Below are 16,216 nucleotides of genomic sequence, written 5' to 3' on the forward strand. Positions count from 1 at the left end.
TGCAACTATGGGAAGCCCCCACCAATAGAACATACTATCGGCCTAATAGAGCCACACGTTACGAACTTACTTACTGTGAACTCGCTCAACTAGTTGTTGACTCTCTGTTACATGCCTTGCAGGTCGTTAGGTATACATGGAGCTTGCACTGGGAGGCGCGGTCGTTGTGGACAAGGATCGTGATTGCTTTGATTAAACATTATGACATTACATACTTTATTTATGTTGGGCTTTTACTCATATGCTTCCGCTAAACGTTGAATTTATACTTATGTTTTGAACACCTTTCATATGGATTGGTTTGGTTAAATTACATTTACTTTTACCATTTACATTGTTCTATATGATTGGTGGCTTGATCCTGGTCAGTCACGCCTCCAAGCGGTAATACTCCGCGGGTGGATTTTGGGGGTGTGACAAACCTCGATGTGTTTTATTAAACCGGATGATGACGTCGCTCATTTATTGAAGAAAACGAAATTGATCATTTAGGATGAAGCACCGATGAATCATAAACATGCGTTTGAAGCACTTGACCGAACAATGAAAGATATCTTCAAATGTGAGATGACAATTGGTGGAAAAGTTATGGTGCTCGGTGGTGACTTTAGACAAATACTTCCGGTTGTACCAAATGGCAGTAGGCGAGATACCGTTAATGCTTCAATCACGTCATCGTATATTTGGAGTACTTGCAAGGTCCTTACGTTAACCAAAAACATGAGGTTAACTGTAGGAGCCAACGCATCTGATATAGAGGAGATTAAAGCTTTTGCGGATTGGTTGCTTGACTTGGGCGAGGGAAAGATTGGTGACAGTGATGATTGTGAGGTGGTTATAGATATTCCTGAAGATTTGTTAATCAAGTGCTCTGAGGATCCTATGTCAGATCTGATCGACTTTGTATATCCTTCGCTTCTTCAATTGTACAAAGATAAAGATTATTTTGCTGAAAGAACTATATTGGCACCAACAAATGAGGTTGTTCAAGAAATTAATGAAAAATTGCTTGCTTCGTTTCCTGGCGATGAAGTAGAGTATCTGAGTTCTGATAGTATTTGTCAAACTGATCAAGGAAAGAATGAAGCAAATGCGAGACTATATTCTCTCGATGTTCTAAATGGTTTAAAAATTTCTAGTCTGCCTAATCATCGATTAGTCCTTAAAGTTGGTGTACCTGTAATGTTGCTTCGTAATATCGATCAACAAAAAGGTTTATGCAACGGTACGAGACTACGGATTACTAAACTTTATAAACATGTTATAGAGGCGGAGATTATATCCGGAGGTAACAGAGGGACCAGAACGTTTATTCCACGAATCAGTTTAACACCGTTGGATAAAAGAATTCCTATCAAGTCTTCAACGACGACAATTCCCTATAAATGTATGTTTTGCAATGACTATAAATAAAAGTCAAGGACAATCTCTATCGACGGTTGGATTGTATTTGAAATATCCAGTTTTCTCACATGGTCAGCTTTATGTTGTGTTATCATGTGACAACCCTCACAATTATAGGTACTGTACAATTAATTAATTTTAATTATGTGCTTAATGACTGTGCTTGATAACAACTGACACTTTAAACTGCTTACTGATTTATGTTACATACATACATGTGCATCACTTTACATACAGTCACTCCATTTATTTCATGCAGACTCTTAGTGACAAACCTGATGCACAAAGCACAGTTAGCACAGTGAGCAGATAACTCAGACACATGCTGACAATGCCAGCACATAGACAGACACTACATTGAGGCCAGTATGAGCCAGAGACAGGATACTACACTAGTAGGGAGTGTAGGGAAGTGAGGACCATAAAACTGCGCCACTAGGTGATAATTATAGTACCGAGAAGTGCCTAAGACACACTATAAATGCAGAATTCTGTATTTATTATTAAAATTCAGCATTGTAAAATGCTAGTAGAGTGCAAAAATATGGCAGAGTGGTCCTGTATACTTTCCTAAGTGCCGGGGATAAATTGTGTTGCAAAAATATATATAAAAGACATTATTTGGACTAATTAAGCACTTTAACGGGACAGTACCTAACCGGACATTAACCGGGACACTAAATTTTTGTCATTTACACTGTTTTACTATTTTTGGCTAGTCATGATTCCCGTTTGCCATAACACCCACTAAAAACCTTATAACTAACACATAACTTCAAGTTACTTACATTCTAACTAACAATTACATTTTAGTTCCAAAATCTTTACCTTAACCCCCCCCCCCCCAACCGATTTTCGGTCCCAAGTGGACCCACCACAACATTTTCACCATTCCTCATAATCTTCTCCTAGATTATAACCTAATATTTTAATTGATGTTGCTTGTTGAGATAAATAAAATATTGAAAGAACATCCTATAAGTATGGAGCTCTAGATTACTTGTCATTCCATAGATCACACTCCTTCACCTCACTCTCTCCCTCTCACTTTCGGCTCCACCCAAACCGCCACCATCACCACCATTTTCACACCACCATCTTCCATTTTACAAGCTCATTCAAGTGTAGGAGGTTGATACAAGAAGGTTTGCATCTTTTGGAGCTTCAAAGAAGCTTTGTTCTTGCTTGTTCTTCATCTTTTTCTCATCTTCTTCACTAAGATTCCACCCTAGCCTAATGCTAGTAGTAAGTTCTTGTAAACCTTTATTCATCTTATTTTTATGGTTAACATTGTAGTATGATGCTTATGTTACAACTAAAATACAAGAACACTAAACATAAACATAAAAGTTAGACATAAAGTTTACTTATGATTGAAAAATGAAGATGACATGTGATTAGTAATATATTGTTATGAGTATGTTGTTATTTTTACGATGAATCTTGGATGTGTGATGTTAATCACCTTATGAATCTTGTTAAATAATATTTAGTAATATGATTTAACAAGATTAGAGAATGGTTATGTATTACAAAAATAACCACTTTCTAGTAAGACATGACCTTGATGAAAAGGATTTCTTTTCAAAATATAGATTAACTAGTAAGTTGATGAGCTTGTGAATCAAAGAATGACAAGAGACTTTTGTAAAGAAACCAAGTTAGAGAAGCGGTTTTGGAAAAAAAATCATGACTTTACATATACTTACATTATTTTTAGAAGCAAAATAAGTGTAAGAACATTTATTTACAAGAAGAGTTCAAGAAGTTTATTTTTGTAAATATTATTTACAAGTTGTGAAAACGTAACTCGTTTAAGAAAGTGATTTTTAACGAAATAAATACACTTTGGAAGGTAATTAAGCCTACTAAAAGCTTCACTAAGTTACTACGCATTTTCGGGAAATATCAAGTTCATGAATATTATGTAACAAGTATATTTTTGCTCTTGGTAATGTAAAGTTGTTTAAAGGATTGTTTGTTGATTTTGAAAAGAAAATGATACGCCAGTAAGCGTGGACGCCTCCATTTACAAAGGAAACTCTGGCGAAATTTTTCTAGAATTTCAACACTTAGAAATATTTTTCTAACAAGTGTTTACAAATAAATTTTTAGCTTTATTTTCGAAATAAACTTCGCCATGATTTTATTACAAAAGTATTAAAGTGACCGGAGGATGATTTTTGTAAATAAAATTTGATAAATATATATTTAGAATATATATTTATTACTAAAACTCTTGTGTGATTACTTGTATTTTTTGAAAAATATATATATATTGGGACATATCATTTTTGATAGATAAAATATTATATATTCTAAAGTGGGACTTAAAAGTATATATAATGTCAACACTCTAAATCACAAAATACATGTATAAATATCCCCATCCTCGGGAAGGAAATGCATACAAAATAATTAAGAAGTATGGATATAAAATAGTTGCCTAACTATTTTCCTAAACACAAAGTTAAGTTAAAATAATTAATATTATTTTAACATGTATAACACCAACGTAACGCAACTCAAAACACTAAACCCTAAGCAAGGCACATCCCGTTCGTCTAATAGACGTTAGTACACTGTAGGTAGTCGTGATTAGCTGCGGAGATTTGAGTTGAGAATACAGAAGACGCACTTCAGTGAGTTCATGCCCCCCTTTCTTTTAATTGTTTTCAGTTTTATACTTCGGGGGTGAAATACATGTTACAATTTATAGACGCTTTTATAAATGGTATGGTTAGCTTAAGGAGGGTTTAGACGCTTAGATCATGTGAAAGGTGGGTACAACACTTAAGGCCATTAATCCTCGTCGAAGGACCGAGGGACATGAGTGATAGATCTATTTGGGTGTAGCGAGCCCACACCCATTAGGCCGGGGAGGCCCATAGTGGTGACTTTGTCTTACAGTCGGAGGCCCGGTACAAATTTGCTAGGTTTGAGTACTTCCTGCACCGTTTCACACATACCAGTGGCTTTGCAACCCATTTGTGATCTCTTTTATTTTTCCTTAATTGCTACATACCAGGGTTTTTCATACATACAGACGCATTTCAAAGGTTTATACAGACTCACATACACATGAACTCGCTCAACTTTTGTTGATTTTTCAAACTACATGTATTTCAGGAAACTAAAGGATCTGGCAAGTGTCTGCATGCATGTTAAGCTGCGTTGAATAAAGATGTCATCCGGGGTAGTTGGTTTAGGAGGTGTAATCCTTTGCCTGGACGGGTTACATGTCTTTAAACCAAGTTTTTATTTCAAGTCTTTTGTTGTGTCTAGTAAACATGTTTTAAACAAGTATTGTTTGTAATTTATCGTAAGTGTCGACATTTTCCAACAATGATGTTGTGGTAGTATTTGTCTTAATGAATGGATGAACATCTTATGTTTTAAATCATGTAGTGAATGTTGTGATTGTTGTTATGGTATTAATAAGTCACACCAAATTAACCCACGCTTCCGCAAAAGCCAGGGTGTGACAGCTTGGTATCAGAGCCTCGATCATAGCGAACTAGGATTCTTCCTCGAGTCTAGACTATGATCACTAGGGCTCTCACGAAAACATTTTTACATTGCATACACTAAACGTCCAGATCCAGGATACAAAACATTTTTACAAACAAAAAGGCACAAATACGCTTTTCAAAATTTATATTTCAGTCCTAGAGACTGAGGGAGGTTTCAGTCTTAGAGACTGGGAGGTTGGTCTTAGAGACCAGGGTAGTCTGAGAGGCTAGGGAGTTCAGTCTGAGAGGCTGGGTGGGATAGTCTGGGGAAGACTAGGATGATTACTTGCATATATTAATTGTGACTTATATGCTTACTTGACTATTATTGATGTGTGTGCACACTTTGTGGTTGTGTTGTTACAGACACTGTGTCTTCATAGAGTAGGGTCTCTGACCCAGTGCCGATAGATTCTGACGACCCGATGCACTCAGACCCGGAGGTCTACACATCGGACACGGACAGTACAAACGATGACGGATTTCAGCCCTTCGCGCTACCATATTTCGGTGACGACATGCAGCTAGCTGATGGCATTCCAGTTGGGGGTCCACCTCTTGCGGAGATGCCTGCTCCTATTCCACTCGCTGCACTTCCCGCCGAGGATTTGCCACTTGATGTAGTGTCAGATGACGACGTCGATCTTTTCGAGGGTCCCCCGGAGGACGACCATGAGGGCGGGGCCCCGATTGCTGATGATGTCGCTCTTCTGTTGGTTGAGAGTCCTGATATGGAGGCTCATTCTGGTTTGTCAGTCCCATATTCTTTTGAGTCGGTAGATTCCTCTATTCCCCCGTTGGGATTCGGTTTCTTCCCTCGTATTGACGATGATGAGGATATAGAGATGGAGGACGAGCTTAACCCTGTTTTTCCATTTGATCACGATTTAGACCAGGAGGACGAGTTGGTCCTCGAGGAGCAGCCTGTTGAGGCTCCTGTTCTCCCGGATGATCAGATTCTTGATATGCCTGCTGATCATCAGCCTGCTCCTGTCGATCCAGAGCCCGATATAGTTCCGGAGCCCATTCTTGCTCTTGACCCTGTTCATGCAGATGCTCCCGTTTTTGTACCACCAGTTATTAATGCTCCTGTCATACCACCACCAGTCGTGGAGATTCCAGTCATGGCACCTCTGCCTGACCCCGTCTTTGCTGAGTTACCAGTCATTGCGCCATTATTTCCCGATTCAGCCCCTGTGCATGCTGATCATGCACCTTTTGCTACTCACATAGACCCTCGATACGCGGACACCCGTAATGGGTGGAGCGAGGAGGATGACTACCCTTCGTATGTGATCCCAGTCACTCCCCCTACCGCACCTGTTACTGCACCACTCGATATTCCGTTGTTTCCCCCACACACCACACACCACACACCACAGACGTCCAGCGTACCGATCTTCCGATTACCTTCCTCCAGGACATTCCTCCGCCACGACCTGGGGAGGGATCATCGAGGCAGCCTTTTGATCACATACCATTTATGTCAGGAGATAACCAGTTTATGCCACCGATTTCTTATCCTGGTTTTGTTCCACCCATCTCGTCTACTGTACCTGTCATGTCTCAGTTTCCCCATACTACTTTACCGTTTACATCTACCCCACACACTACTTATCTAGTTTCAGCTCCGATGGGCGAGCCATTTCTATGGTCATCACCCCATGTTATGCCATTATCCGACCCTTATCACCCATTTCACGTCGGATACACTACAGAGGATATACTTACGTCACTGCAGCTATAGCAGGACGCCCTGAGTCGACATATTCAGGAGTTGGAGAGAGCTCCACGTCCTCCATGCCACTGCCAGACCCCGTTTGCAGCACCACACGCTCCTTTTCCATCACTCCCTGACTCAGATACTCGTTTCCTTCCTCTTGACCAGCAGGTTGCTTACCTGTTGCGTTTCGCCTATGCTCTTGAGGAGGACTTGGTGCATTTGCGCCGGTTGCTTTTCTCTCACTTTCCACCTCCTCCGCCGCCATCAGCATAGCTACTTTTGGTCTATTGCAGGTAGTGATCACTTTTGATGAGAAGACAGCGATTGAGCCAGACTATACAACATTTTGAAGACCACATTTTGACATCATGGCTCTAGATATTTGATATTTGCTTGTTGTATTTGTCTAGACAGTTCAGACAAGGGCATTGTGACCCTTAGTCTCTTTTGGGTTGTGCGATACATTTGGAAAAACTTGTAAACATTGTATGGTGGTCTTGATTATATAAAAGCTCAATCGCAGTATTCTCATTACATGCTTTGTTAAATTATTTGTTTTATGATTATAACATGAGATGTTATGTCGATGATGAATGTTACTATATATGCATGTTTATTATACCTACTATGACTTGACCAACATGAAACATCTTTTAGAAGATGCCCCCACGACGCGAAGTACGCATGCCTACTACCCAGGCGGAACTCCAAGGGATAATTGCCGCAGCTATAGCCCAATACGCGGCCTCCCAAAATGACACAAGTACCGCCAACAACAACAACCCTCCAAATGGTAATGATAAGTCACTGGAGACACATTACACGATATTTGGACATTTCATGTGCAATTGCTAATAATTCCTGCAAATGACATTGCTTGTACAGGGTGTACTTTCAAGCAATTCTTAGATTGCAAGCCGCTAAACTTTGATGGCACTGGAGGTGTCGTGGCTTTTACCCGTTGGACTGAAAAGACTGAAACGACAATAAGAATGAGCAAATGTGCGCCAGGACAACAAGTTACATACATCTCTAGGCTTTTTACTGATGGTGCCCTGTCATGGTGGAATCTCCAAGTTCAAACCTTAGGAGAGGCTGCAGCATACGCCATGACTTGGACTGAACTGAAAGAGCCGATGCGCAAGAAGTATTGCTCCAGAGCTGAAATCCAGAAATTGGAAACAGAATTTTGGAACTTAAAGATGGAAGGCCCAAAAATCGTCGAGTATGTTCAAAGGTTCCATGATCTGTCCCATGTAGTGTCGTACATGGTCACGCCCGAATTCAAGCGCGTGGAACGTTTCATCTGGGGATTAGCACCTCAGATTATGAGCATGGTTACAACGTCAAAACCGGCAACCATTACTAAAGCCATCGATCTGAGCATATCACTGACTGAAGAAGCCATCAGGCTGAACAAGTTTTCTAATGGTGATCAGAAAAAGAAGGAGACTCATGTGGAGTCGTCTGGTGAAAACAAATGTAAATATTCCAACTTCAAGCAAGGAACTAGCAGCGTTGGCAAGAAGGGTGAATCAAACACACCGGCCAGGGCCAAAACCGGTGTCGAAAGCAAAGGGAAGGGTTACATGGGCGCCTTGCCCAAATGTGACATATGCCTGTACCATCACTCAGGTCAGTGTAGGTTGCGGAAATGCGAGTCTTGTGGTAAGGAGGGCCATTCGAAGAATACTTGCTGGGTTGGCACAGGTGCTGGTCGTCGAAACAATGGTCATAGGGGTTTTGGTAACAACAATCGCGGTGGAAACGGAAATGGGAACCGCAATGGTGGAAATGGTAAACGGGGAAATGTTGGAAACCAAACTGGGAATCGGGGAGCAAACAATGCTCAAGGTGGTAATGGTAACATGCTAGGACCGGGATGTTTCAACTGCGGAGAAGTCGGACACTTTAAAAAGGAATGCCCAAAGCTCAACCAAGCTCGTGGAAGGGTATTTAACATAGGGGCAATGGAAGCACGCCAGGACCCGAATGTTGTCACTGGTACGTTCCCTATAAATCAACGCTTTGCATCTGTTCTGTTTGATACTGGTGCCGACTATAGCTTTGTATCGTTAGAATTTAAGAATATGCTTGGGTTAACTGCTAGTAAATTAGACATTCCGTACTCGATCGAACTGGCTAATGGAAAGCTAGTTGAAACAAATGAAGTCATCAGAGGATGCGTGATCGAATCGAGAGAACACGAGTTCAATTTGGATCTACTGCCAATCAAATTGGGGAGCTTCGATGTGGTAGTAGGGATGGATTAGCTGTCTAGCAACAAAGCCGAGGTAGTTTGTCACGAAAAGACCATTCGCATCCCAATGGCCGATGGAGAGACAATTGTAGCTCATGGAGAAAAGTGCGATACGCCATTGAGGATCATTAGCTGCCTGAAAGCTAGGAAGTGTTTGAAGAAAGGATGCGTTGCCTTCTTGGCACATATCGTTGATAAGGAAGCCGCTGAACCAAAGATCGAAGACATCCCAGTCGTGAAGGAATATCCTGAAGTCTTTCCAGAAGACTTGCCAGGATTGCCACCACAGCGACAAGTCGAGTTCCACATTGACTTAGTTCCAGGGCCCGCGCCTGTAGCTAAGGCACCCTATAGACTTGCACCTTTGGAAATGCAGGAGTTGTCGACACAACTTCAAGAGCTGTTAGACAAGGGATTCATCAGACCAAGCTTCTTACCTTGGGGAGCTCCGGTTTTGTTTGTTAAAAAGAAAGACGGTAGTTTTCGCATGTGTATAGACTACCACGAGCTTAATAAGTTGACAATCAAGAATAGATATCCTTTGCCAAGGATTGATGACCTGTTCGATCAACTACAAGGTTCAAGTTTCTACTCAAAGATCGATTTACGATCAAGTTACCATCAACTAAGGATACAAGAGGAAAGTATTCCCAAGACTGCTTTTAGAACTCGATATGGACATTACGAGTTCCTGGTTATGCCGTTTGGGTTAACAAACGCACCAGCAGTTTTCATGGACTTAATGAACAGAGTCTGCAAGCCGTACCTCGACAAGTTCGTAATCGTATTCATTGATGATATTTTGATCTACTCGAAGACGAAGGATGAGCACGAACAGCACTTAAGAGCTATTTTAGAGCTACTTAAAAAGGAGAAGTTGTACGCTAAGTTCTCAAAGTGTGAGTTTTAGCTACGCGGAGTCCAATTTCTTGGACATGTGGTTAATGGAAATGGAATCCATGTGGATCCTACAAAGATTGAAGCAATCAAGAGTTGGGAGACTCCAAAGACGCCAACCGAGATTCGACAGTTCTTAGGGTTGGCTGGTTATTATCGAAGGTTCATTGAGGATTTCTCTAAAATCACTCAACCTCTGATCGCACTCACACAGAAAGACAAGAAGTTTGATTGGGGTGACAAGCAAGAAGAAGCGTTTCAGTTGTTGAAAAACAAGCTTTATGACGCACCGATTTTAGCTCTACCCGAAGGCACGGACGACTTCGTAGTATATTGTGACGCCTCGCGTCAGGGTTTAGGCTGCGTGTTGATGCAGCAACAGAAAGTTATAGCCTATGCTTCGCGCCAACTGAAGGTACACGAGAAAAATTATACCACACATGACTTGGAATTAGGCGTGGTGGTATTTGCGCTGAAGATCTGGCGACATTATTTGTATGGCACGAGATGTACAATCTTTACTGATCACAAAAGCTTACAGCACATATTTAATCAAAAAGAGCTCAACATGAGGCAAAGACGCTGGGTAGAACTGTTGAACGACTATGATTGTGAGATCAAGTATCATCCAGGGAAGGCGAATGTGGTCGCCGATGCCTTGAGTCGAAAGGAAAGGATTAAGCCCATAAGGGTTAGGGCTTTGGAAATGATTGTTCAGACAGACCTCTCATTGCACATTCGTGCCGTGCAGAGAGAAGCTCTCAAAGAAAGGAATATCGAGAATGAATACCTCCGTGGGATGGAGAAGCAGTTGGTACCAAACGGGGAAGGAATCTTGTGTTTCATGAAACGAATTTGGGTTCCTCTGTTTGGAGGATTGAGAAAGGTTATATTCGATGAGGCTCACAAGTCACGATACTCGATTCATCCAGGAGCGGATAAAATGTACCAAGATCTTAAGGATTTCTATTGGTGGCTTAGGATGAAAGGCGATGTTGCAGTATATGTTGGCAAATGTTTAACTTGCGCCAAGGTTAAAGCCGAGTACCAGAAGCCTTCAGGTCTTCTACAGCAACCTGAAATACCCAAATGGAAATGGGAACAGATTTCCATGGACTTCGTAACGAAATTGCCAAAGACGCCCAAGGGCCATGATACAATTTGGGTAATAGTAGACCGTCTAACAAAGTCTGCACACTTCTTGCCAATCAAGGAGAAAGAAAACACGAGTAAACTTGCTGAAATATACATGAGGGAGATTGTTGCACGCCATGGAGTGCCTCTCTCGATTATCTCTGATAGGGATGGACGCTTCGTGTCAAGGATTTGGCAGTCCTTCCAAGAAGCTTTTGGTTCACAGTTGAATCTAAGTACTGCGTTTCACCCACAAACTGATGGCCAGAGTGAACGAACAATTCAGACATTGGAAGATATGCTGAGAGCATGTGTAATAGACCTGGGTGGTAGCTGGGACAAACACTTACCATTGGTCGAATTTTCGTACAACAACAGCTACCACACAAGCATTGGAGCAGCGCCATTTGAAGCTCTTTACGGACGCAAGTGTCGATCACCGCTATGCTGGGCTGATGGGGGTGATAGACAGCTGGTTGGTCCTGAAATAGTTTAAGAAACAACAGACAAGATCTTTCAAATTCAAGAGCGCATCAAGGCAGCTCGTGACAGACAGAAAGGTTATGCAAACCAAAGGAGGAAACCTTTAGAGTTTCAAGTTGGGGATATGGTTTTGTTAAAGGTTTCACCCTGGAAGGGTGTGGCACGCTTTGGGAAGCGTGGGAAGTTGAATCTGCGTTACATAGGCCCTTTCAGAATCCTGCAAAGGATTGGGCTTGTAGCATACAAATTGGACTTACCTGCTGAACTTAATGGCGTTCATGATACATTCCATGTATCGAACCTGAAAAAGAGTCCAACTCAAGAGACAGTTGTCATTCCTACTGACGAGGTTCATATCGACGACACACTCCACTTTGTTGAAGAACCTGTTGAGGTCACTGATTGGAAGGTTAACAAGACATGCCGGAGTAGTGTCAAACTCGTCAAAGTTCGATGGAATTGAAGACATGGGCCAGAATTCACATGGGAACGTGAGGATCGTATGAAGGCCAAGTACCCACATTTATTCCCCAAGACCTCTGCAACTAGAAGCAGAACTTAAAATTTCGGGACGAAATTTTCTTAACGGGGGAGAATGTGACAACCCTCACAATTACAGGTACTGTACAACTAATTAATTTTAATTATGTGCTTAATGACTGTGCTTGATAACAACTGACACTTTAAACTGCTTACTGATTTATGTTACATACATACATGTGCATCACTTTACATACAGTCACTCCATTTATTTCATACAGACTCTTAGTGACAAACCTGATGCACAAAGCACAGTTAGCACAGTGAGCGGATAACTCAGACACATGCTGACAATGCCAGCACATAGACAGACACTACATTGAGGCCAGTATGAGCCAGAGACAGGATACTACACTAGTAGGGAGTGTAGGGAAGTGAGGACCATAAAACTGCGCCACTAGGTGATAATTATAGTACCGAGAAATGCCTAAGACACACTATAAATGCAGAATTCTGTATTTATTATTAAAATTCAGCATTGTAAAATGCTAGAGAGTGCAAAAATATGGCAGAGTGGTCCTGTATACTTTCCTAAGTTCCGGGGATAAATTGTGTTGCAAAAATATATATAAAAAACATTATTTGGACTAATTAAGCACTTTAACGGGACAGTACCTAACCGAATAACCGGACATTACCCGGGACACTAAATTTTTGTCATTTACACTGTTTTACTATTTTTGGCTAGTCATGATTCCCGTTTGCCATAACACCCACTAAAAACCTTATAACTAACACATAACTTCAAGTTACTTACATTCTAACTAACAATTACATTTTAGTTCCAAAATCTTTACCTTAACCCCCCCCCCCAACCGATTTTCGGTCCCAAGTGGACCCACCCCAACATTTTCACCATTCCTCATAATCTTCTCCTAGATTATAACCTAATATTTTAATTGATGTTGCTTGTTGAGATAACCAAAATATTGAAAAAAACATCCTATAAGTATGGAGCTCTAGATTACTTGTCATTCCATAGATCACACTCCTTCACCTCACTCTCTCCCTCTCACTTTCGGCTCCACCCAAACCGCCACCATCACCACCATTTTCACACCACCATCTTCCATTTTACAAGCTCATTCAAGTGTAGGAGGTTGATACAAGAAGGTTTGCATCTTGTGGAGCTTCAAAGAAGCTTTGTTCTTGCTTGTTCTTCATCTTTTTCTCATCTTCTTCACTAAGATTCCACCCTAGCCTAGTGCTAGTAGTAAGTTCTTGTAAACCTTTATTCATCTTATTTTTATGGTTAACATTGTAGTATGATGCTTATGTTACAACTAAAATACAAGAACACTAAACATAAACATAAAAGTTAGACATAAAGTTTACTTATGATTGAAACATGAAGATGACATAATGTGATTAGTAATATATTGTTATGAGTATGTTGTTATTTTTATGATGAATCTTGGATGTGTGATGTTAATCACCTTATGAATCTTGTTAAATAATATTTAGTAATATGATTTAACAAGATTAGAGAATGGTTATGTATTGCAAAAATAACCACTTTCTAGTAAGACATGAACTTGATGAAAAGGATTTCTTTTCAAAATATAGATTAACTAGTAAGTTGATGAGCTTGTGAATCAAAGAATGACAAGAGACTTTTGTAAAGAAACCAAGTTAGAAAAGCGGTTTTGAAAAAAAAATCATGACTTTACATATACTTACATTATTTTTAGAAGCAAAATAAGTGTAAGAACATTTATTTACAAGAAGAGTTCAAGAAGTTTATTTTTGTAAATATTATTTACAAGTTGTGAAAACGTAACTCGTTTAAGAAAGTGATTTTTAACAAAATAAATACACTTTGGAAGGTAATTAAGCCTACTAAAAGCTTCACTAAGTTACTACGCATTTTCGGGAAATATCAAGTTCATGAATATTATGTAACAAGTATATTTTTGCTCTTGGTAATGTAAAGTTGTTTAAAGGATTGTTTGTTGATTGATTTTGAAAAGAAAATGATACGACAGTAAGCATGGACGCCTCCATTTACAAAGGAAACTCTGTCGAAATTTTTCTAGAATTTCAACACTTAGAAATATTTTTCTAACAAGTGTTGACAAATAAATTTTTAACTTTATTTTCGAAATAAACTTCGCCATGATTTTATTACAAAAGTATTAAAGTGACCGGATGATGATTTTTGTAAATAAAATTTGATAAATATATATTTAGAGTATATATTTATTACTAAAACTCTTGTGTGATTACTTGTATTTTTGGAAAAATATATATATTTTGGGACATATCATTTTTGATAGATAAAATATTATATATTCTAAAGTGGGACTTAAAAGTATATATAATGTCAATACTCTAAATCACAAAATACATGTATAAATACCCCCATCCTCGGGAAGGAAATGCATACAAAATAATTAAGAAGTATGGATACAAAATAGTTGCCTAACTATTTTCCTAAACGCAAAGTTAAGTTAAAATAATTAATATTATTTTAACAAGTATAACACCAACGTAACGCAACTCAAAACACTAAACCCTAAGCAAGGCACGGCCCGTTCGTCTAATAGACGTTAGTACACTGTAGGTAGTCATGATTAGCTGCGGAAATTTGAGTTGACGATACAGAAGACGCACTTCAGTGAGTTCATGTCCCCCCCTTTCTTTTAACTGTTTTCAGTTTTATACTTCGGGGGTGAAATACATGTTCAATTTACAGACGCTTTTATAAATGGTATGGTTAGCTTAAGGAGGGTTTAGACGCTTAGATCATGTGAAAGGTGGGTACAACACTTAAGGCTATTAATCCTCGTCGTAGGACCGAGGGACATGAGTGATAGATTTATTTGGGTGTAGCGAGCCCACACCCATTAGGCCGGGGAGGCCCATAGTGGTGACTGTGTCTTACAGCCAGAGGCCCGATACAAATTTTCTAGGTTTGAGTACTTCCTGCACCGTTTCACACATACCAGTGGCTTTGCAACCCATTTGTGATCTCTTTTATTTTTCCTTAATTGCTACATACCAGGGTTTTTCATACATACAGACGCATTTCAAAGGTTTATACAGACTCACATACACATGAACTCGCTCAACTTTTGTTGATTTTTCAAACTACATGTATTTCAGGAAACTAAAGGATCTGGCAAGTGTCTGCATGCATGTTAAGCTGCGTTGAATAAAGATGTCATCCGGGGTAGTTGGTTTATGAGGTGTAATCCCTTGCCTGGACGGGTTACATGTCTTTAAACCAAGTTTTTATTTCAAGTCTTTTGTTGTGTCTAGTAAACATGTTTTAAACAAGTATGGTTTGTAATTTATCGTAAGTGTCGACATTTTCCAACAATGATGTTGTGGTAGTATTTGTCTTAATGAATGGATGAACATCTTATGTTTTAAATCATGTAGTGATGCTGTGATTGTTGCTATGGTATTAAGAAGTCACACCAAATTAACCCACGCTTTCGCAAAAGCCAGGGTGTGACATATCAAGAGTTAAAAGCAGAGGCGATGTGAAGTTGCTTATACTAGATAAAGATGGGAATGTAACGAGTAAAACAACAAATGTAGTCTACAAGGAAGTTTTTTCCGGCATTTGAATTGTTTTTTGTTTTTTTTTTCTTCCAATGTATGCGTTTGTACAAAATATTATATTTCAAAGTAAATAATATGGTTTTGGATGAAGCCGCGCATCGCGCGGGCATTAACCTAGTCAGAGAATGAAGTAGACGTCATGTTCGTCAGATTGGTCGAGTTCCTCCTTAGGGTGCAATCTAATGATGGTGATGAAGAAACCGAATAGGGTGTTCGATTGAGGAGAGGAGGTCGATTGATGTTATGAGAGTAATTAGGTTATGTGTCTAACCTTAGAACCTCTACATAAGTCTCCTTATATATGCACCCAAGAGGAAACCCTAATTAGTTAATAAGGATAATAAGGCCCATCAACAATTACCAACTAATTATTTAATAGGTTGTTATATATTTTGATCTATATAATGTAAATGATTATAATGGCTACTAGATTAAATATAACATAATACATATTTAATCTTACATGCTAACCTTATATGGTCAGTTACTAGCCAATGGTGCGAAGTCCTAGACATGTTCTCCTTCTCCATCCGAGACCTTCTAGACCACTACAAAATCATTATAGAGAATGATAAAAAAGGAAACAGATACATGAAATTATCCTCGTAATATGTTGGTGTATTTGGAGGGTTAAAAATGACAAGATCTTTGCAAATTTATCGCCATTGGTACATATGGTCATTGAAGATGTTA

At 39.6% G+C, this 16,216-nt stretch overlaps 1 protein-coding gene across 1 annotated transcript; it reads left to right on the forward strand.

Moving 5' to 3' along the window:
• Window positions 1-504: 504 nt before the first annotated feature.
• Window positions 505-1,413, forward strand: LOC118483988. Its single transcript, XM_035979824.1, has one exon. The coding sequence runs from the start codon at window positions 505-507 to the stop codon at window positions 1,411-1,413; it is 909 nt and encodes a 302-aa protein (XP_035835717.1).
• Window positions 1,414-16,216: the final 14,803 nt, after the last annotated feature.

The sequence above is a fragment of the Helianthus annuus genome, chromosome 11 (assembly GCF_002127325.2).
Source record: "Helianthus annuus cultivar XRQ/B chromosome 11, HanXRQr2.0-SUNRISE, whole genome shotgun sequence".
Taxonomy (NCBI): Eukaryota; Viridiplantae; Streptophyta; class Magnoliopsida; order Asterales; family Asteraceae; genus Helianthus; species Helianthus annuus.